This window comes from Saccopteryx leptura, chromosome 11 (genome assembly GCF_036850995.1).
Source record: "Saccopteryx leptura isolate mSacLep1 chromosome 11, mSacLep1_pri_phased_curated, whole genome shotgun sequence".
Classification (NCBI taxonomy): Eukaryota; Metazoa; Chordata; class Mammalia; order Chiroptera; family Emballonuridae; genus Saccopteryx; species Saccopteryx leptura.
Genome location: NC_089513.1, coordinates 39,138,152 through 39,160,752, shown reverse-complemented (window position 1 = coordinate 39,160,752; position 22,601 = coordinate 39,138,152). Strand labels below are relative to the sequence as shown.

Sequence of the window (22,601 nt, the reverse complement as noted above, 5' to 3'; positions counted from 1 at the left end):
GTGGTTAACCAGGCAAAAGTCATCAGGATACTGGAAATAAAACAAACAAAACAAAAACTTCAGACTAACACAGACTAACTAGGAGTTCTCCTAAATTTGTAAGGCCATCAAAGGAAGAATGAAGACAAGGCCAGATGTGATTACAATATAAGACAAATTACTATTAAAAGTCAATTATAATCTTAACAAAACATACAGTGTAAAATTAATCAATAAATTGTGAGCAGGTATTACTTGTTAAAGTACAGTGACTTCTAGCTCCCACAGGCCTCAGAAGCCACACTCTAGTATCTGTACACTGTGTGAATATTAGTTGGGGAGAAGGGAATTCTGTTGATCTAAAATTCTGCTCCTACAAAGCATTAAAAAAAAACCCCAATGAAATTATCTGTAAACTTTTACAAAATATTTTTATGTATAATTCATACATCTGCAATGAATTCATAATTATGCACTACAAAAACTTTATGGATTTAATAGTAGGTCCTGTTTATGTTTTCTCTACTTTTTTCCCCAGTTCCATTCTAGTATTCCAAGATATACCAACATTAGTCTCCAAAAAATCATTCTTTTTTCCACAGCTCTGGTTTTTAAATGCTGATGGGCTTATGCTGATCTCACTTATTCAAGACATCAAAGGCTGTCCTATTTTAGATCAACCCTCCCAACACACATGTATTTTATGAGTACATATATGTGCGGTTTTATGTGTTCATCTATTTACAAAGAAGAGAAAGGGAAAAAGCATAAAAATTAAGGTTAGAAACATTATGTGTAGTGGTTAAGAAATTAGAAGCTGGGTTGACATTTCAGCTTAACACCATATTAACTGTGGGAACTTGGCTAAGTTCTGTAAACTTCTTTTCCTCATCTGCTACTTTAATAACAATAACATTATTTTGAAGACAAGTGGAATGCAGGGACCCAAGAGCTCACCATAGTCAGATGAATATTAGTTTGTTTTTTTTTTTAAAAACACCTTTAAGTTCTGAGAAAAAAATCCTGCTTTGGAATTTGAAAAAAAAAAAAAGTGAAGACATAATCTGAGAAACAAAATGGCAGTTGCTTGACTTCAATCAAGGACAAGAGAGAAGAGTACACATGACCAGTTTTCCCTCCCCAAGTCTGTCTAACCAACAATCTTAACCCTTTAATGAAACACCACTTTTCCTCATGTCAGGTTACACACTGTGACCAAGAACCACCTGTGTAAAATAAAATAAAGTAGGTCTTGAACGAAACTATTTCAATATATATAAAAAAATAGTTCTAGATGAAATTTCCTTTTATCATATTTATAGAATAAACTACAGGGCAATTCCGTTAAGACTGAGAACCACAAACTATAATTTTTCAACATTTCTAATTTTCTTTTGTGGTAGACTGTCCTCAATGATTCACAATCCTTTCCTGTAGGCAGAACACATGCCCACACGACCACAAGTGCCTCTCTGGAGCCAGAGAATACTTCCCCAACCCACCGTCAAGTTTAGCTAGGGGACTGGTGTTGGCCAATAAGATGTAAGCAGCAGTATAGAGGAGACTCTTCGGGAGTTCTAGCTAACTGGTTCCAGTAGACCTCTCTCCTTTCCTCCTCTGCCCCGAGAATGGCCTGCCCCAGAAAGGAGTATTCTTTCTGCCTAGATCCTGAAATGCATAAGAACCCAGGGACACAGCTACTGCAGGCCAACAGTTAACATGTAAAAGGAGTTAAGTCTTTGTTATAGTAAGTCAACAATACTTTGGATTGTTAGTTATTGTAGCTAGGCTAGCAGTAGCCAAAGAATGCACCCTCATTCATTTTGTTTGCACTTGTTTATTCAATTCAAAACTCATTTCTAGAGTATATACATTGTAATGTGTTGTGCTTAGTGGGAGGCACAGCTATTAATAAGCTACCTGCATCCCGTTAATGCTCTCCTGGAGTTTATATTCACATGCTAGCATGAGTCCCTCTCCTTTTCTCTGCAAATTCTAACCACTGAAAAAGTAAGCAAAAGGTGATTCCTTCAGTTCAGCACTAACTAAACTTGGGTCCATATCAAAACAGATCCCATGAAAGAGCTAAAGGAAAATAAAAGAAATTCCTGACAAGAAGAATGAACCTATGAAGACAAACATATGTTTTAATTATGACTGCTTTATCATATAAACAACTGAGACAAAAGTCAACAGCACTGTGTTCGGGTCATCTGCTTATCACAGTTTAAATTTTAAGTGGGAATACATACAGAGAGAGCCTTGCTCAGCCCTTAAGGTGTCAGCTCCGAACTGGAAACATGGAAAGGTTTAGAGTGAAATTAGCTCTGAAGAGTCAATGGCAGGGCATCAAGTTTGTCTGGAATCAGTGTGGGGGAAAGTGATGGTCCCTGTTTACTGTGACCTAAGTATAAACACTAGAAGCTGTCTGGTCATTGCTGGTGTGTTCAAGGACCAGAGACTTTTCATCAAGTGTCTAAGCCACCTAATTCTTTAAAATAAATATAACACTTGTGTTAATATAGTTTCATAATTAAGATTCTCAAAAGTATTTCTTTCTTTAAAATTTTATTTTGTCCCGGCCATGGCTTTCTGATCACTATGATAGTTAATTGAATCTATATTCTCTCCCTCTCTTTCTCCCTACCTCCCTCCTCCCTCCCTTCGTACCTCCCTCTCTCCCTCCCTCTCACCTTCCCTTCCTCTTTAAGATTATAGCCGTGACATCTATTAGAAATCCCGGTGTTATGCTGGAGCATCAGTCTCAGATTTTAATAATTACAAAAAGGCAAACACCATGGAACTTTTCAAGAATTTCTTAGGCAAGCCATCTTTCCATGCTGAAGCTTAATACTTTCAATCCCTTCCACCTGGATAGCACGGTTTATTATCAGTCAATAAAAAAGAACTCTTTTGGATGATGGATTATAAAATTCTGGGTGCTATTTTGGTAATTCTAAAAAGATCATAGTTAAGTCCTGAGAAACTGATGGTGACAGGCATGCCACCAGAGTGAATGAATGTGCGGAAGAAATCTGGTGGGCCACAGAACCTTCTATTCCACTCTAAAGGATTCCTTTATTCTTAGGCGTGGGCCTCTTTTCACATGATGTGTGACATACTGTTGACAAATTTACAAACTCAGAGCTTGTGCTCTCTCTCCCCACTGAAGTTCAAGTAAATCTAGAAGAGTGTGTGCTTGCTTCACCTTTCCTGGATCTTGAACTCTGGGTCATGCTGAACTATTTCTGTAGTTCGAGGTGCGTCTGTAAAATGAAAGAACTGCAGCTTTGGCTGAATTCTTGCTGAGCTTATATTTATAGACTCCTGATCCTATGCTTTATGGGTGCAGATATGCTTGTATAGGGACTGTAAAAATCCATGTTCTTTAGTGAAGGAACCCATGTGGGATATACAGAGAAAAGAGGTCCCGTTGATTCCATTATATCTGTCTTCTATTGTCTCAGTGCCACTGCCTTTGTTCAGGTCATCATTATAACAGCCCTGGACCAAGTTAAAGCCTCTCTGATTGGTCCCCTGTCCCCAGTGCTGTTCCTGCTTCTTTCCCACAAACTGCTATTGGTTTCTCTCTCAGATATTATTTGACGTCACTCACCCAAGTAAAACTCTCTGATTCCCCTCTATCACCTACAACAGTTTTTCCCAAAGAAAGGAGCTTTTCTGCTGGGGGTATCTGCACAATGATTTTTAATTAGTGCATGAGGATATTAACAATTCCCTTTATTAAAAAATTAAGTCAAAATTGATTAAAATATTAAGTAAATAATAGACAAAGTTTGCAGAGCCACATAAAACTAAAGTTGTTACTCAAATAACTGAGGTTTGGGTAACCTACAGGATCAAGTCAAAAGTCTTTAGAAGAGTATACAGTGCACCTAGACTACTCTCCCATCTTTTATGTGTCAGCGATTCACATCTCCAGCAACTACAACTGATTTATTCACCAAAGTCCCTTCATACTTAAAAACGTCATGTGCTTATATACCTCCATGTCATGGGGATATTCGTTTGCTACTAGCTGAAATGTGATACCGTTTGTTTGAAATGCCTCATATTTTTTCATCTGATTAACGTCTATCTATCCTTTAAAGTCTGTTTAAAATGTCCATTCTTTGTCATGGATTCCCTACCCTCTTCCCCAGCCATGACTGGGAGTAGTTCCTGCGGTCTCTTTTGTCCCCGTTACTTTTCTTGCCATGTTTTGGTGTACAAGATTGTGACATCCCTTTCTGCCGAGGCTGTTTGTATTCATTTCATATCCTGTCTTCCAACACAGTGCCTGACATCCTGCAGGTGTTCTAGAAAGTGACTCTGTACTGCTGTCTTGGGCTTAGTTTTTTTCATCTTATTATCTTTTTCATATTTTTATATATTCCTTTCAGAAAAAGCTAGAATCTAGGTTTAAAATATATGTGGACATAAAAATATACTGTGTTTACATTATAGCAGAATTCTGTGACTTACTTACCTACACCAATACTACACTACTAAGTCCTCTTTTTAAATTTCATTTTACTTAAAGCGGTTTTTTTTAAAGGTTTTTATTTGTTTTATTCACAGTTAGAGGGCAATAGAATGTTTTTACTCCTGAAAGGTATCTTGTAATAATAATGATATGGTACTGGTGTTAACTAAGAGATCTTACTATGTGATCGGCACTATACCAAACATTTTTATGTGAATTAGCTCATTTAATCCTCAATGCACTATTAAAAGGAAGTCCTATTATTATCCTTATTTTATATGTAAGAAGACTGAGAATCCAATAGGTTAAACCAAGGATCTTGACCTTGTGCAAGGTAAACAGCACTGCTAGGTGAGGCAACTGGATTTCAACACAAACGCCCAACTCCTGTAAGAGCAGATGGAAATACTTTAAAGAGAACAAGTCACATTTAATCAATAAGAGAATAAAAAGCAAGAGCTTTAAGCTTTAGTAGTTTTAAGAAAGTTATTCTAAAAGTACTTTCCATAAGTTTTTAAATGATAGTAATCAAGTCAGTCTTTTAACAAAAGTATGCCCTTGGTTTTTATACGTCTGAGATAAAAAATACATAGGATTAGTAAAATTACTGAAGGTATGCTAATACCTACCGTTGGGCTGAGATTAAAGAAATGTTTCAACTCATCACCCCCTGAAGGTCATGTTTAAAAACCTCAAAATAGAAAGAAATTTCGTAGCTGAAATGAAGAATTGTGTGATCTGTTTTACTCTTCTTACCGGACTGGAAAGGTTATCATTTTTAAGAGATTTGAGGCAACTATCACTCATTATTTAAATAAACAAACTAGGAAATGTTTTCATGAGCTTAACTGTTCCTTACGTCTATGAAACCACTGCAATTGCACTCATCACTGTATGAGTCTTCCTTTGAACACGGGGTACTATGCTAAATACATTACGACCTGGAGATAACGAGATCTGTAGGCATTTTAAATGTACTTATAAAATGTGCTTGAGTTCTTTCTAGGTACCTTCAACTATTTAAAAACTTCACTTGTATTTGTTTCACCTGCCCTGTTAAGAAAGATACTGAACAAGTCTGAGTGAGTGTCTTAGATGTAAAAATCTATGCGGTGTGTTTGGATGTCATTTGTGACTTAGGCCTTTTGATAGTTTTGTCCCCTTGACTTTTCCACAGAACTGACGCTCACATAACTGGACTCTCTTTTTAGTTGTTTTCTGTGAAACCTTAACCTCCTTCGATTTTCATCCTGTGTCAACTGTAGGGCTTTTCTGGGTATAGACTTTTTTGGTCCCCCTGCTCTTGCACATTTTTCTGCCTTATAATCACATTCAATGTCATTCTGGAGAATGATTCCCAAACGTTATCCTATCACCCGTTCAGGTACTCAGCAAAGTGACGTGCCCCACATGCTGCCCCCCACCAGGAATATGCGCCTCTTCCCCTGAAAAACGGAAGGGCTCACAGGGGAGGTGGAAGGGAAGTCCACGACCGGAGTTCTCAGGTGAGCTGAGTCCTGGGTAGAATGGAGGCCACTGGATGGCTTCTACCTCACACTCTGTGTCCCTGACTTTTCCTGGGTTGGTAGAAACAAGGGGGCCAGCACATTGTGAAAGGGAGAAGGGCATCCCCCGCAGAAAGAACAGCCTGGGACAGACACTGGCATGGAATTACAAGCTGAGCCTGGGAACTACACGCATAGGTCTCTGTTGCTGCCTTGTGAGATGTGAGTAGGGGAGGGGTCTGAGAAGCAACTGGAATGCCAAGTAAGAACCAGACCCAATGGGCCTCCTTGCCTAACAAAGTGAGACTTCAGGTGTCAGAATGTTTACTGAGTACAAAGACCACGCTGGCAGCAAAGTAGGCCATGCCCACGCAAAAAATATAGGTCTGATTTATGTTCTTATCTACATATCATTATCACAGCTAGATACATACAATAGACATTTAATAATTCTTGGCTGAATGAGTGATTTTAAACCAAGATCAAGATGATTTCAAAGTGAGCCATTTTAAACAAATGCAGACAATCTTCAAATTATCAATTGATTGTATTCTAAAAGTTAATCTGCAAATCAGTTGTTTGGCGCTATGTTTTTCATGTAAGTATTTACAGATATTCATTATGGTCTTGAGCTACATTTTAGGCTCTGTAAGTGGGAAAATAAAATCTAAATGGGAATTCCTACTGTAACTCCTTTTACTGTCACATTAGTGGAGTTGGGAAACTGAGCCTAACTATCTAGCTCTGCTTTGCCACCTGCTGAAGAAAATCTAGTCCCTGTAAAAAAGATAAATGAATACGTACACAAAGCACATACTAAAACACGACTGGGAACAACCAATATACTCATTTTATAAATGGAATCAGCACTAGAGTAACAGCTCCAGACTTAGATTAGAACCCAGGAAATCCCAATCAACTGCAAATTAGGTGGCATGCATTGTTTCATACCCTATACATGTGCCACAGTATTTGGATTTCTTTTTTTTCCTTTTTTTTTTTTTTTTTGTATTTTTCTGAAGCTGGAAACGGGGAGAGACAGTCAGACAGACTCCTGCATGCGCCCGACCAGGATCCACCCGGCACGCCCACCAGGGGTGATGCTCTGCCCACCAGGGGGTGATGCTCTGCCCCTCCGGGGTGTCGCTCTGCTGCAACCAGAGCCACTCTAGCGCCTGGGGCAGAGGCCAAGGAGCCATCCCCAGCGCCTGGGCCATCTTTGCTCCAATGGAGCCTTGGCTGCAGGAGGGGAAGAGAGAGACAGAGAGGAAGGAGGGGGGGGTGGAGAAGCAAATGGGTGCTTCTCCTATGTGCCCTGGCCGGGAATCGAACCCGGGTCCCCCGCATGCCAGGCCAGCGCTCTACCGCTGAGCCAACCGGCCAGGGCCAGTATTTGGATTTCTTAAAACAAGAAAATCTCCGGGTTCGATTCCCGGCCAGGGCACATAGGAGAAGCGCCCATTTGCTTCTCCACCCCTCCGCCGCGCCTTCCTCTCTGTCTCTCTCTTCCCCTCCCGCAGCCAAGGCTCCATTGAAGCAAAGATGGCCCGGGCGCTGGGGATGGCTCTGTGGCCTCTGCCCCAGGCGCTAGAGTGGCTCTGGTCGCAATATGGCGACGCCCAGGATGGTCGCAACATGGCGACGCCCAGGATGGGCAGAGCATCGCCCCCTGGTGGGCAGAGCGTCGCCCCATGGTGGGCGTGCCGGGTGGATCCCGGTCGGGCGCATGCGGGAGTCTGTCTGACTGTCTCTCCCTGTTTCCAGCTTCAGAAAAGAAAATGAAAAAAAAAAAAAAAAAAAGAAAATCTAAGCACTGGACAATCGACTAGATGCTTAGGTTAAACAAAGATGAACAAGAAACAGTACCCATCCTGGAGAGGATACACATGATCTCACGGAAAAGGGAAATACTGACCGTCACATCCCCTTGATGAGGCTATGACAGAGGAAGCAGCTGGCTGACCCTTCCCACAGTTATCACAGAAGGCTCCACAGAGAATGAGATGTCTGAATTGAGGCTGGAGACTAGGTAGGTGTCTTACTGATGGTCAAGAAGGTGAGGGCTTTGCAAAAGTTACATTATGATGATAATGTTGATGATGATGATGATGATGATGATGTGAGAGGCAGGAGGCAAAGAGACAGACTCCCTCATGTGCCCCGACTGGGATCCACCCAGTAAGCCCCCTACATGGCGATGCTCTGCCCATCTGGGGCCATTGTTCCGTTGCTCGGCAATAGAGCTATTTTAGCACCTGAGGTGAGGTCATGGTGCCATTCTCAGTGCCTGGGGCCAACTGCTCCAAACCAATCAAGCCATGGCTGCAGGAGGGGAAGAGAGAGAGAGAAAGAGAGAAAGGGATGGGGAAGAGTGGAGAAGTAGATGGTCACTTCTCCCGTGTGTCCTGATTAGGAATGGAAACCAGGACTGAGCCAACCAGCCAGGCCCACAAAAGTTATATTAAAGTCAAACCTGTGATGCGTTTGAGGAGGTGTAAATAGCTCGGGGGGGTGGATGCAGCACAGGATGGAATCAGATTACATATAGCCTTATAAGTGACAAGTGACAGTGAGTTTATCGCTGAGAGAGAAGCATGTCCTGTGTCATGGATGGGATGGAATCCCACAGAATATTTACACTTCAAGGCCAGGCAGAAGCATTCAGCTAATTGTTGAATTATACTGAAGCTAGAAGTCTTGCTTTGAAAAAATTCAGCTCCTTCACCTAAGGTTAAAAGAGTCACTATACCTTGAAACCTGACAACATCAATGATAGATAAAGATTCTAACTGTTTCAAAACTTTTTTTTTTTTAACAGACTGCAAGTGTATCTAAAACTCTTAGGTAGATTGAGTGTGCATATGTAATATATGACTATTTCAAGGAAGCTCAGGAAGTAAGAGTCTTATCAGAATGTGACTGAAGGTGATACGACAAATGCATTCCACTTCCTGAGGCACTAACACCAGTACTGATCTTGGAGAGGCCGAGGTGAGTCTACGGCCAGAGAACCCGAGTCCTGCTGTCTGTTCACAATCAACATCAATATGCATTGCTCCTATACTTACAATAAAAATTCAAAAGAATAACTGCAGTAAAACTAGAGGCATGACCAAATGAAGTAGCATAAATCATTTTAATTCAAAACTTAAGTATTAAATGTAGCAGAACTCTGGGTCAGTAATGAACTAAAAGAATGCCATAATAATTTTGACAGTGAAAATCGTATCTGTTATATTCAACAGAGAATTAGCTGCCTCTCACAGAAGCTCTTAAAACTCCTCAACTAGACAAGTATTTAAATCACTTACATAATATTTAATTTAGCTGCTCTTCCTACTAATTTTAGTTGATGGAACTCTCTAGTCATTCGTAGGCACTATACTCTCATCATTTGTGGATTTAAAGGGTACAATGTGAGGAAAGTGAGAGTTTCCATTCATCAGTGCTAAGAAGTGAAATTAAAACACACTGTTTCATATTGTTAGTCTATTTGTTGCTTATAACCTAGGGAAAATCATTTTAGAGATGATGTGACGAATGCTGATTATATATATGAATGTCATTTACAAATGCCGAACACAATATTAATTGATAGATCTCTTTTTGGCTGATCAAAGCAACTAAATCTTTCCTGTTACTGAGGCCACATTTGCTCACACATAGAGAGAAACTTAAGAAAAGCAAGTGTGTTTTCAGGAACTACAAAGTTGCATTCTGAGCAATGTCCTCTCTACATCGAGCTAAACATTAGCATGAAATAAATGCCCTTTTTTAGAGAAAGTGAGTCTCACTCTGTACCTCATTAATGAAATCCCCGATGTCCCCAGGGTGAGGGGCTGCAGATCGGACCGGGTACTGGGGCTCAGCGTGAATGGGTCTCTCATCCAGTCGTCGGATCCCTACAGGCTTGATGGCATCAGGTTCCACGGTGTCGGGCTGCTGGAGTTGGCTCAAGTCATAGTCCTGAAAGAGACAAACCAAAAACCCCTGGTAAACAGGCATGAAGATGGAACATTACACTGTTCATGTTTAAACACGTTCCCCGAATGCATAGGAATGAGTGAAATTTAACATAATGGAAAAGTTGCCACTGTGAGTTCTTCATGTTATGATTAAATATTTCTTTCACACAACTCTTCTGTGTTTCTCATTTCTACAGTCTGTGCTCCATCTGTTTTCCTCTGTTCCTTATCAGTTTCCAAAGGAAAACAGCAGTGACACGAGGTCCCGCTATCAACTGACTAAAATACTGACTAGAAAGTATAGTTGTACCAACTCAAATGTTGATATGGGTTCAGGCCATACTACTCTGAAATATGTCACCTTAGCATCTAAATATCTTAAGTTGAAGAAATGTAAAATGACAGAAATAGGAAGGTCACACTGACCTTCTCCTGCTTAACCCTACTTTCCTGAAACAGGTCATAAAAACTCCCACGTGGAAGGTCCCCTCCTCATACCAGGAGGTGGGAAGACCTTCTTATGACAGGGGCAATTGGGGGCAAGAAAAGTACAAACTTTTTCAAACTGACCCTTATCTTCCTAGTTACTTCTTCACCATTCACTATACCTAACTCAAAGCCCTCAGTCATGTCAAAAAACTTCCTGCTCCAGGTGTTAGTGAGATCTTAATAAGGGAAGGGAGCAAAGAGAATCAGAAATTGACAATCCTGCTTGTTTCATGAAGAAGTGACAGCTTTAGACACCCCAGGGGATCGCAGCCTCGCCCCACCGAGGAGATTCATACCCTTGTAGGGAGAAGGGACCAGCTTTTAACTCCCCAGGGTACAAGCGGCCCACTTGCCCAGGCTATAGGGGAGGAATAAGCAGGAGAAATTCCTCTGCTGGGCATGTACTCAGTGGAAATCAAGCCGGCACAGGGGGAGGTCCCTTCCACTATGAGGCATGCCTGTAGGAACTAAGATGGTGGCCACAGGGGCCTGTCTAGCCTGGGAAAAGAATCGGATTGTGTAAGGGACACAGAACACTGGGAGATCTAGGGAATGGGTTGGTTAGGGGGTGAACAAGCAGAAGCTCGAAAAGATTGGGGAGGTTGATTGGTTAGTTTGAAGGACACTTAGTCCTTCCCAAAGCCCAAGGTAATATAATCAGCCTAACAAACAGCTAGCTTTCCCTCCTTCTCTCTTCTCTCTGTCTCAGGAGCATGCACTTGCCGCATCTGCGTGCTCTCCTCATAGCCACGCGGGCACAGTAGCAGCCTGGAGTCTGCAGCAGACCATGGGGGCTCCCAAGTGCAGGCTCCCAAGCGCAGGCCTGGGCACAGCACTAGCCACAGTGCCGCTGGGACACGGACTATGCCAGTCCACAAGGACAAAGCCTGGGCTAGTCTATGCTTTGATACGGACTGAATCAAGGCATAGAGTTTTTGGACACTGGCCTTTGTATTGGGCCTGATGAAGACAAGAAGAGACTTTTTTCCCTGAAGGGACGGACAGAGATGAGACATTGGGAACCTGTGAGCAACCTTCCATTTCAATCCCGAATAAATCTTAACAGGAAGGCTCATGCCCCCATAGGTGAGTCCCAGGAATGCTTTCTTCCTAACTCCCTGAGAGAAGGCCATTTCCACCAGCATAATAATCACATCTGTGGGATTTCATTCTCTTGTGAAGGCTCCCATGGACATATAAAACAAACATCTAAATATGTATGCTTTTCTTCTGTTCATCTTCCTTTGTTAGGTTACTTTTCAGACCAAGCCAGAGACTCTTACAGAGTGGAAGAAAACATTTTCCTCCCTTACAAAGTCTCAGTGTTTTTTTTTAAACTGATGCACATATGTTTTCTTTTTCCTTAGAGAAAGATACCAGTTAGTTCATCATGCTTTCAAAGCCACATTTTATAGCTCTATCCCTTCAAGGTCTGGAGTCCACAAACTATGGTGTGTTGGCCCAATCTGACCCATAACCTACTTTTCTAAAAGACTGGCTTTTACATTTTTTAAAGGGTCACTTAAAACAACAATAACAAGAAAGAAGAATGTGTCAAAGAGACTGTATGGGGCCCACAAAGCCTGACTATCTGGCTTCTTACAGAAAAGTTTCCCAACCTCTGGCCCCACAGTGCTCAGCTAGGGAGACTGGTTTCCCTTCCAGGGCAGTCCTTTGGGAACGACTTAGAAAACAGCCCGTCCACTTAGGACAGGCTCAGTAGAACTTGTGAAGAAAGCTCTGGGCAGAGACTGGGCCCTCAGCACTATTTTGAGCTTTAACATTAGCCGGCAAGGCAGAAATGTATAAAGAAACTGACTATATCATGGAAATGCATCAGAATGTTACGTTTGGGTGAATACTCTGGAGTTTTCAGGCCCCTAAATTCTGGTGATATAAAATGCCACATCCCTAACTTAATGAAAATTCTCCAATTTAATGCTGATATTTACAGAAAGTATAGTTTCTGGTACTCTAATTCAGGTTTCATCTCTTTGTCTACAACCAGGTGAAAACCATTTGCAGTATCTCTATAAGTGATTTTGATTTATTCAGCACTTGGATATTTACCGTGTTCTGGCAATCTACTATGTGCTTTACATATGTTTGCTCAGTTAATGCTCTGAACAACACTGGGTGATATAAAGTTTTATTATCTCCATTTAAGAGTCAAGAAAGCCGAGTTTCAAACAACTCAAGTAACTAGTTCATGGTCCCAGATCTACTAAGACACAGAGACAGACTGACTCCAAATGTATTAGACTTCAAAGCCTAGCTCTTCAACCAGTCATTTAAGAGGGTGAGTCAAGTCTGAGCTACAAGGTTGGATTTAGAGAGCAACACACTAGACAGATGAGTGTGGAGGGACAGGAATGTGAGGAATGATTAAAATAACAAAGGAGACAGAGAGGGAAAGATCACAGACACTCATACCCTCTATGTACCAGGCACTAAACCAGCCACTAAATAAGTGTCTTTTCACAAATACTTTGTAACAGACCTATAGACAATGCTTTATTATCATCTTTTCAGATGAAGCAGCAGACTCGGAGGGGTTCAGTGACTTGCCTAAGGTCACACAGTGAGTCTATAATTAGGGTGGGAGTCAAAACCAGATGTGTCTGACTTCAAAACATTGATCTAAAAGTTAACTCTGCTCCTGACAACACTCCCCTAAACAACTCCTCAACAAGAGATTCGGCTAACCTAACTGGGGAAGGCACGGAGGAAAAGCCCGTCCTTTATGGAGTACACAGGGGAGATGAGAGGTGAGACAGGTACACAGAGCAGGGCCAGCCAGCCTGGCATGCAAACCTGTCATATCACAAGTGATGCTCAGAGCGGGAAAACCGGCCTTAGTTTTGAACCTTAAATATCCCATGGGCTAGGAAGAAGGAAGAATCAACAGTGGGAACAAAGACCTAGGAATACTGTTTTCTCTGGTCAGGACAGAGTTTTTTATATTAACCATGCCACGCTTGAGTGATAATATCCTGACCTTACACAAATGTGCTCCATTTAAAATTTTGTAGAATTTGTGAGTCATTTATAGAACAGGTTAAAATAAAGGCGCTTAATAACGTAGATGTGAAAGTCTTTGATATGTTCAAGTATCATACAAAATAAACATACATTTAGAGAATTTCGCGTGATTAGACATTAAGAAGCACGTTTTCCCAGGCCATGTTTAATCGCACAACTATCAAGCAGTACCCAGGAGGGTAAACCAGGAGTCAGTGTACCTTCTGAGAACTATCAAGGCTCTTTGTAAAAAGGGGAAAACAAATTGTAAGTGTAATGATGAAAACTAATAATTATTTTTATGCTGAGGGTGTACAGTGCCTTGTTAGAAGTCTGAACTACAAGACATTGAGTCTTATGTGTAAGTACAGCTAGTGCTCGACTTACGACCATGTTGGTTCCGACAGACTGGTCGTAACATGATTTGGTTATAAGTTGAGTAGGTTATATGTACAGTACTGTGAAATGATGTTATAAAAAATCTTTCAGTCATATTTTATTATAATTTTCTTTCATTATTGTTATATATCATAATTTTCTTTGTTGATTTTATGCCATTTGAATCACCTCTACACCATTTTGTTTCTTATTTTTACATTCGTCAAGTTTAAGTAAAACACTGCATTACCAGTACAACTGGTTTAATATTTGAAAAGACAATTTCCTCTTGGTAGACATCTTGGGAAGGGTTTGATGAAAAATATCCAAGACACAAAACACAAATTGCTGTACTGAGTCTGGGATAACAGTTGAAATGGTGCACGCGGAGATGGCAGTGCTGCCGGAAGCTGGTTCGCACTGTCGTACGCCCAGCTGGGCAACGCTTGCACTGCTAGATGCAGAGCAGTCGTGGCTAGCGATTGTGGTGGTAAAGTCGAATGGTTGTAAGTTGCATAGGTCGTATGTCGATCAATATTTGTACTGTCTTTTACCTGTAGATATACTCCTTGAGAGTCTCCAGTATATTATCTGATTATTCAGTAGAATAACATAGAAATATTTCTTTGGCATAACTAGAGACAGAAGAGGCATGTGGGCTTTACTTATGCTATTTCTTACTTAGAAACAGCTTGTCTACCTGAATTTCTTATACAGCCACCACCGCATCTAAAGGTTACAAACACAAATGCATTTTGATTAGTTAGCATTGTTTTATAAATTTTCTACTAAGTTGCCAACATTTCACTTGAAAATAGAATGATCTGGCAAAACAGAGCTTAAATACTGACATAATGTGTTACAGCTGATAGTAGCTGTCTCCTTGGGACAAGGACAGCATCTCCACCTGGGCTGCCTCACTTATTAGTGTTTATACAGCAGCCAATTCATTTACAGGTTTTTCATCTTTCTTTTGATAGCCTTTTCCTCCTACCTTAAGAACCAGAGTACAGAAATAGTTTTAACAAATGTCTATAGTCCTGCAGTCTTTTCCACCATCAATACATCAGAGACCTCTAGAAAGTGCTCATTTAAAAATGTGTTGAATAAAATCTCAGGGACAGTATTCATGACAGATGTTCAAAAGAGCAGCCTATTCAAGAAGTGTGCTTTGGGTCATACTGTCCGCCACAGCAATAATTCACAATGGCGGGGGAGACTCTGGGTCTCACTGCTGAGACTCATTGTCACGGTGGGTCCACCGGAACGATGGAAACATGTCATGTTCCTCAGTTACTCTGGTATCTAAAAGAGGCAAAAACCAATAAACAAAAAAAACAAACTGGTTTACCGGAAGCTAGAAACCAGATTAAGCACATGGCTTAAAGTTTCTCTGTGATGGCTTCTCCTTGTTTATTGCAAATTCATGATTTAAAAATATGATGGCAGTAGGGACCAGGTGGGACTGCACTTGGGTTTCAGAAATAAACTTTTCTGTCCACATCTGAGTTTTGTGGCAGAGATCCTGACCTAAGGTTCCAATTTTAAGCCTTTTGATAAGGGGTCACTCTACGCAAACCTTCTAAATTATACATCTTTACAATCCTGTAATGCTTTAGTTACACAAATTATAACACATAGGATAAGAATTATAAAGAGAATTACAGAGACTTAAAAAAAATTCTCAAGGCCACTGGGTTCATGGCCATAATCCTGAAGATTAGAAAGAAACAATCCAAAAAGAAATCTTTATTTGTGTTCCTAAAACTCTCTAGAAAAAAAAAGAAGATCTAAAAATCCTCTTCTGATTGTCAACCTTTACAATGTTAACTTCCCAAAGAAATTTAATTTTCAAATGACGGCCAAAGAAAATCTTGTTTTAACTAATGTTTGCAACATGTGTTATTTGGCAACAACCGTTAGAACTAGACATGGAATTAGGGTTAGAACTAGACACGGAATTAGGGTTTTTAAAATATAAACATTGCAAGTAGGGGAAAACACTTTTCTCCCCTATTTCTGATTGAAAATGTCTTAAAGATAATATAATTTTGGGAAAGTTATTAAGAAGTTAGCAGCTAAAACTTTGGTTCTGGCTTGTTAAGTTCCACTGACTTGCAATGATTTATAATCGGCTCAGAATGATACCATGAATCTACCTTCAGGCATTTGGTTATGTTAGATAAAATAAAATAAAATGCTGCATTGGTAGAACTTGAAATTCTGAAATCCCAGGCAAAAATTTCAGAAAGCTACATTGCTGGTAATATCTATAGAATTGTGTCATTTAAGTCCATTTTAGGGAGTAGTGAAAACATTCGTTTACCACAAGCATTTCAGAGACGCCTGCTGGTCCTGATGCCATTTTCAGCTCTGAGAATGTGAAAGGAGAAAGCCAACCTTTCTGTGGTGCCCACCACCTGTCAGGAATTACATTAAGTGCTTTCTTATGTGTCTTTTCATATATAGTTGACCCTTGGATAGCATGGGTTTGAATATGTGAGTTTTTCCCAATAAATACTGTAAATGTACTTCCTCTTTCTTATAATTTTCTTAGTAATCTTTTCTTTTCTCTAGCCTACTTTATTGTAAGAAGACAGGATATAATGCATATTACATAAAAATATGTGTTAATCCATCTTTTATGTTGTCCGTAAGGCTTCCAGTCAACAGTAAGCTATTAATGGTTAGGGTTTGGGAGAGTCAAAAGTTAACACAGATTTTCAACTGTGCACGTGATCAGAGCCCCTAACCATCTCCTCCCACCAGCACATTGTACTCCAAGCAGAAGTCCTTCCAAGTGGGTGTTGTTCCATTTCATGGATTACAGCAGCTCAGAGGGGTTAATGGTTTGTCCAGGGCCATGGATTCCGTGAAGCAGTGTGGCAAGATAAAACAGAGACCACCAGAGAACCAAAATAAATAAACAAAAAAGCTGCATCTTGTTGCCCATGCCATTGAAAAATGCACCAGTTTTCTAAGGGAGGAAAGATGAGGAGTTTTAAGTGCTAGAGGGCAGTTGAAGGTGGTTATGCTCACTAGACATGGGGACCTAGCACTCGGGTCTGTGCACAGTTGATTGTTGGTTAAAGCAAATCTCATTGATTTTCAGTCGGGAAGATCCAACAAGGATGTGGCAGGTGGGGAGGGACCGGGCTTTCAAAGTTCCTGGCGCATTATCAGCCTCCACTGGCGAGAACCAGTGATGGAACCCAGTGCCCAGTTTGGCTACCCCCTGGGCAAGGGCACATCCAAGTAAAAAATTGTCTTTTATAGCAGCAAAGGCGAGTTAACTTTAAACTTCTAATTTAGCTAAGACGACATTTTTAATGTCTTGAGGCTGACTGAGAGAAATAAAAAAAAAATACTATCATAAAAGTAAAAGGGCAAAATTCTGAAGGAAAAGAAAAGTTATCTGGAAAAAGAGCTGACTATGTCACAGACAAGAAATTCTTCAGACCGACAGAGAAAGAAATTGAAGGTGGAAAAGAACATTATTATCTCACCCTCTATTGCTCCCGGCATTAAAATAATTGAATAAAATAGTGATAAGATGCCAATATATTACCATAGGACTGCTGACAAGCAACTTAAATACCCTTGCAAGCTTTATGTAAATTACATTACCATCTGATTTTCTTCCCCAGAGAAATACAGTTATGATGGTGACTATCTACCCAGGTGAGATGATGTGAAAACCTAACTAGATTCTAGGGATTATTAAAGCTCCTCCAAACAAAAGGTTTGCTAAAAATGTTTCTGGTTTGAATTATAAACCTATCAGAGATAAAATAACTTGGAGACTTAACGTAACGGGGTCCTCCTGTCTGTGTTCACATACTCCGTTTTAATCTCGCCGGAGAGCCCGTTTCCTACTTCCTGCGAGGACAGTCACCGTGTTCCCATTAAGCACATTCATTGTTTCTGCTCCCATGGTTTACTTTTATGAATGCTGCTTGGTCACAGCTTTTTAAAAATTCTGTTTTCAGAATTATGAATGACATAAGGTTTCTTCTTTGATTCAAAATTATGGTTCTACTTGAAAAACTGGTATCATTGAAATTTTATCACAACTAATTCCCATTATAAAATCTGTCATGTTCTTTTGGAAAAAAATGCAGCAAATACAATTCAATTACATTTCATTTAATAGAGCCTTTCTGAAGGGCTTTAGAAAGAAATTTTTATTGAAATTTGAAGTGTATTTTTTACCCAATGTTTATCATTTCCCATTTTTCCATGCAATTCCGTTATAGCTCTATAAAGATGAGCACATCTTTACCCTTCCAAGGAGACAAAGAGGGTTAGCCTTCTAAATGCATCTTCAATTCCACATTCTCACCCCAAGTTCTAACTTCTCCTTAACAAAAATTAAAATGTCACTACTCAGCACTCAGACAAAATCAAAGTAATTCTTAGTATGACCTATTATTCTCTCTTGGAAGAAACCTAAAGACAAGTAATAAAGAAATGGGAATATTTGGTTGGTTGGAGATATGGTCACAGAGCATCAAAATCCTTCACTATAGGTTATATTACAAGTTTTCTTGAGTTGCCTGAAGAGATATATATATTTTTTATTTTAAGATAAATTGCCACATAAACTCAACACAACAAAGAAAACATAGTCTTATGATTTAAAGAGATAGAATCTGAAATCAGAGTGCCTACACAGTATTCAAATCCTGGCTCCACCACACTTAACTGGGTGACCTTGGGCTGGATACTTGAAATTTCCTGTGCTAACATTCAGAGAACTTGACATTTGAACAAAAAAGCTAATGACTCCATGAATGGAATAAGTCTATAGCAAAGTCAAACTTTTTCTGTAAAGACCAGATGATAAATATTTTAGACTCTAGGGACCATAGAGTCTCTGTCACAAAATCTCTACTATGCTGTTGTTGCAATGTAAAAGTAGTCATAAACAATATGTAAACAATAGGTATGGCTTATGGTTTTGTTCCAAAACAACTATATTTATGAAACCAAGAGGTTGGTGTGTATTTGGCTAATTGGTAACATTTAACAATTAGTATTTTAGTTTTTATTTTTTGCATACTGCTAACACATGCTTGGCATTTAAATCTTTATCACTTGATTATTGGGATATTGATAAATTTCTATTCAAGTAAAACTAAATGTAGTAAATGTATGATTAGTCAGGAAAAATAAATATTAAAATGAATTACATAAAATATTGCATTCGGTCACATGAAGTGATAGTAATATAGCCAACAGAGTCATGTTCAAATCATGTACACATTAAATGTACTTAATGCTTAGTCGGAAATGGGACAGTTCAGAAGCTATGTTGTCTATAGTCCACCAATGTGTGTCACCCGGTCACAAATGTTTTAAGAACAGCATACATAAAGCAGGTGATAATGTGCTAACCCAATCCCTGGTGAAACTCTCCTCTTATGAAGTCCCTCTTTCAATAACTAACATGAACTAGTGTTTACAGGTGGGTATGAAAGATGAATAACTGGGAAACACAGTTAGCAGAGTATGCTTTAGCCAACAATAAAAATGTTGAAAGTGGCCTCTACAGTTATATCCAGATTCAGACATCTGTTAGTTTGCTTATACAGCAAAAGATTTTGTAAAACAATTATAATTCAGAGCATTAAATATACCACGGTTATATTATACAGCTTCCTTCTCTGCTGAGTCAGACAGTCGGGCTTGGCTGGGGCAGGAAGTCCATAGGGACCCCAGGCTCACACAGAGAGCCCTTGACTCAGGGAGATGGCTGGTTTGGTCTCCAGGAGCTTTCTTGTATCTGCACCCGATCCTTCTGCCTGGGCTTCCAGCCTGGATTTTAGATTTTCGTTCCAGCTGCTCAGATTGTATTCCTGACTTAAAAAAAAAAAAATAACTTGGCTTCTCAGATTGCTTCTCCAGAGTCTAACTGTATTAAAGTCAAAATGTGCCCAATTTTGCAAATTGCATTTAACCAACTAATTGGGTCTTACCCTTTACCTGTTTTCTCAAGCCAAATTATTAGTGGTCATCTAGCAAGCTGTGGCTAAGTGCCCCGCATCACTGGTCCTATCCAGTACTGCCTGCCCGCTATACACCAACAAGACTAAATAAGATGTCTATCAAGTCACTTCCAGCACAGTGCACCAGAGCTTGGCTTCTTAAGTCACACAGACCTGGTTTGGATAACTGAACTAACAGCAGTACCTGTGCGGAGGGTTGTTGGGAAGATTACAAGAGAAATGCAAACTGAGTGTGGCACAGTACCTGACAGAAAAGCAGGTAATGGATGCTAGCATTGATGAATGCGATCACCACTTCCTGAAGACATCAGAGATCTCAAAGAATGAAAGTGAAGCTGTCAGGGTGTACTGGTTCAATTAACTCTCTAGATAGAAATGCAAGCTAAGAGATTCAGGAAGCAGGTCCAATGCACAACCATTCTGAGACTGCCTGCCAGGTGTGGGTGTCCTAGATACTGGAATAGAAAATGAATATGACAAGCCCTGCTCTCATAGAGTTTAAGGTCAGGACTGGGGCTGGACACAAAGCTGAAAACACAAGTAGACATGGGTTCCTGTGAAAGCACAGGAAAAAGACTTGATTTAACCTGGGACTGCAAGAGAAGATGTCTTGAGATGAATCTTGGGTGCTTAATAGCTAGGCAGGTGAGCACCATGGACAAAACCACTAAAGCGGGAAGTGACATGGCACAGGTAAGATGTACAGGCAGTTCAATCCTATGGTAGTTTTAAAGTGCAAAGTGGAGGGCCAAAGAGAGGAGAAGTCAAGTCACCGACCCTCAGAGCCCTCACTGCTCAAAGCCAAATCATGGCTCACAGGAACTGGGGGTTCTTACCCCATCTCCGGCACCTGACTGCTGCTGAATATGTTTTCTGTGTCATGGAGATTATGGGGATCTATCTACTAAAATCCTTAGACTAATTTCCACAAATTACATGAGAAATCTCTCATTTAAAAAGAGCTAACTGGGCCTGACTTGTGGTGGCGCAGTGGATAAAGTGTTGACCTGGAAATGCTGAGGTCACCGGTTCGAAACCCTGGGTTTGCCTGGTCAAGGCATATATGGGACTTGATGCTTCCAGCTCCTCCACCCTGTCTCTCTCTCCTCTCTCTCTCTCTCTCTCTCTCTCTCTCTCTCCCCTCTAAAAAAAAAACCAAACAAACAAAAACTGAGGCCCTGGCCGGTTGGCTCAGTGGTAGAGCGTCGGCCTGGCGTGCAGGAGTCCCGGGTTCGATTTCCAGCCAGGGCACACAGGAGAAGCGCCCATCTGCTTCTCCACCCCTCCCCGTCTCCTTCCTCTCTGTCTCTCTCTTCCCCTCCAGCAGCCAACGCTCCATTGGAGCAAAGTTGGCCCGGGCACTGAGGATGGCTCTGTGGCCTCTGCTTCAGGCGATAGAATGGCTCTGGTTGCAACAGAGCAACGCCCCAGATGGGTAGAGCATCGCCCCCTGGTGGGCATGCCGGCTGGATCCCAGTTGGGCGCATGCGGTAGTCTGTCTGACTGCCTCCCTGTTTTCAACTTCAGAAAAATACAAAAAAAAAAAAAAAAAAAGAGCTAACTGATACCCAGATGGCAAGTATATCTGGATCTTTTGGGTTTGAAACTCTGGGTTACTAAGAAGGGCTCTAATCATGTCTCTCTTTATCCTGAAATTATATGTGAATTCCTGACATGTGTCAGTGCTAGGCCCTGCTCAAGAGACTTTAGCAGCCCAGGGTGTTCTGGCATATATTTATATTTCAGGTCAGGGGAAGGTGCCCTTCCTAGTTTTTGGTGAGTCTTATATACTGTTTCTCATGCTCACAATATCCCATTTTCATGGGCTGCTGTGCCTCTTCTGCCTCCTCTAGGTCCAGGGACCCCTTTCCTCTGGCTTATCTGGATGGGTCAGAATAATGCATGGGATCTAGCATTCTACTGTCGATAGGGAAAAAAATTGTTCTCAGAGAACCTCAGGAAAGACCCCCTAAGCTCAAGTCCCTAACCAGGACAGGATAGAGACTTCCAGCTGCTCCCTGAAACCTAGAGAGGAGTGGAAGTAACGGGTGCCACATCCAGGCCTGGCTCATAAACATCTCCAGCAAATCACTCTCCTTGCCATTTTGTCATCTAGTGATTACATGTATGTATGTCTGTGGTGACCTTTAGAAGCCTCTTGGGAAAGATAGGGGAGCCAGTGGCACTCTGGGTCCCTGAATGACCGTGTGGAGTAGAGCCGACCTCCCCTTCCCATTCCAAATTCCCATGACCTGAAATCCAATTACTATTAAGTAAGCAAGAAATACATTTCCACTAGACTTAGGTCATTGAAATTTTAGAGTCTATTCAGCAGCTAGCTTATTGTCACTAATACATCTGGCTAAATATATTTGTGGCTAATCTACTTTCTTTTTCAAACCAGTACTACAGAAAATTATTCTATGGTTTCATAGTACCTCTTCCTTGTAGAAATCTATTTTGTTAATCCAAAGCCTAGTAATGACTATACAATTGAATCAGAGTCTGCAGAATCAGGTATCTATAAAGAATAGCCTGATAACATAAATCAATAAAGGTGGCCTGGTATAAAAAAGAGGAAAAAAGAATTACTGAATATATAGGCTTGCCCTGCTGAAAGAGGAAGACTCTATTTAGTTTCTAGCAACTGTTGTCACGTCTGAACAGAGGCCATATTGCTATACCTTTTCATTTTTTGAGAGAATTGGGAGACCCAATATTTATGTAAATTTTTTCAATTTTTACACTCTGCAAGCTAAATAAAACACAG

General features: G+C 40.6%; 1 protein-coding gene across 2 annotated transcripts in view; it reads right to left on the bottom strand.

Annotated features, from left to right (window-relative positions):
* CDH2 (cadherin 2) overlaps positions 1-22,601 on the bottom strand; it is a 254,708-nt gene that overhangs the window by 2,082 nt on the left and 230,025 nt on the right. For both annotated transcript variants that reach the window (XM_066353642.1, XM_066353643.1), the window contains exon 15: positions 9,772-9,936. In XM_066353642.1, the coding sequence (XP_066209739.1) occupies positions 9,772-9,936 (165 nt within the window). The remainder of the gene's footprint in view (positions 1-9,771; positions 9,937-22,601) is intronic.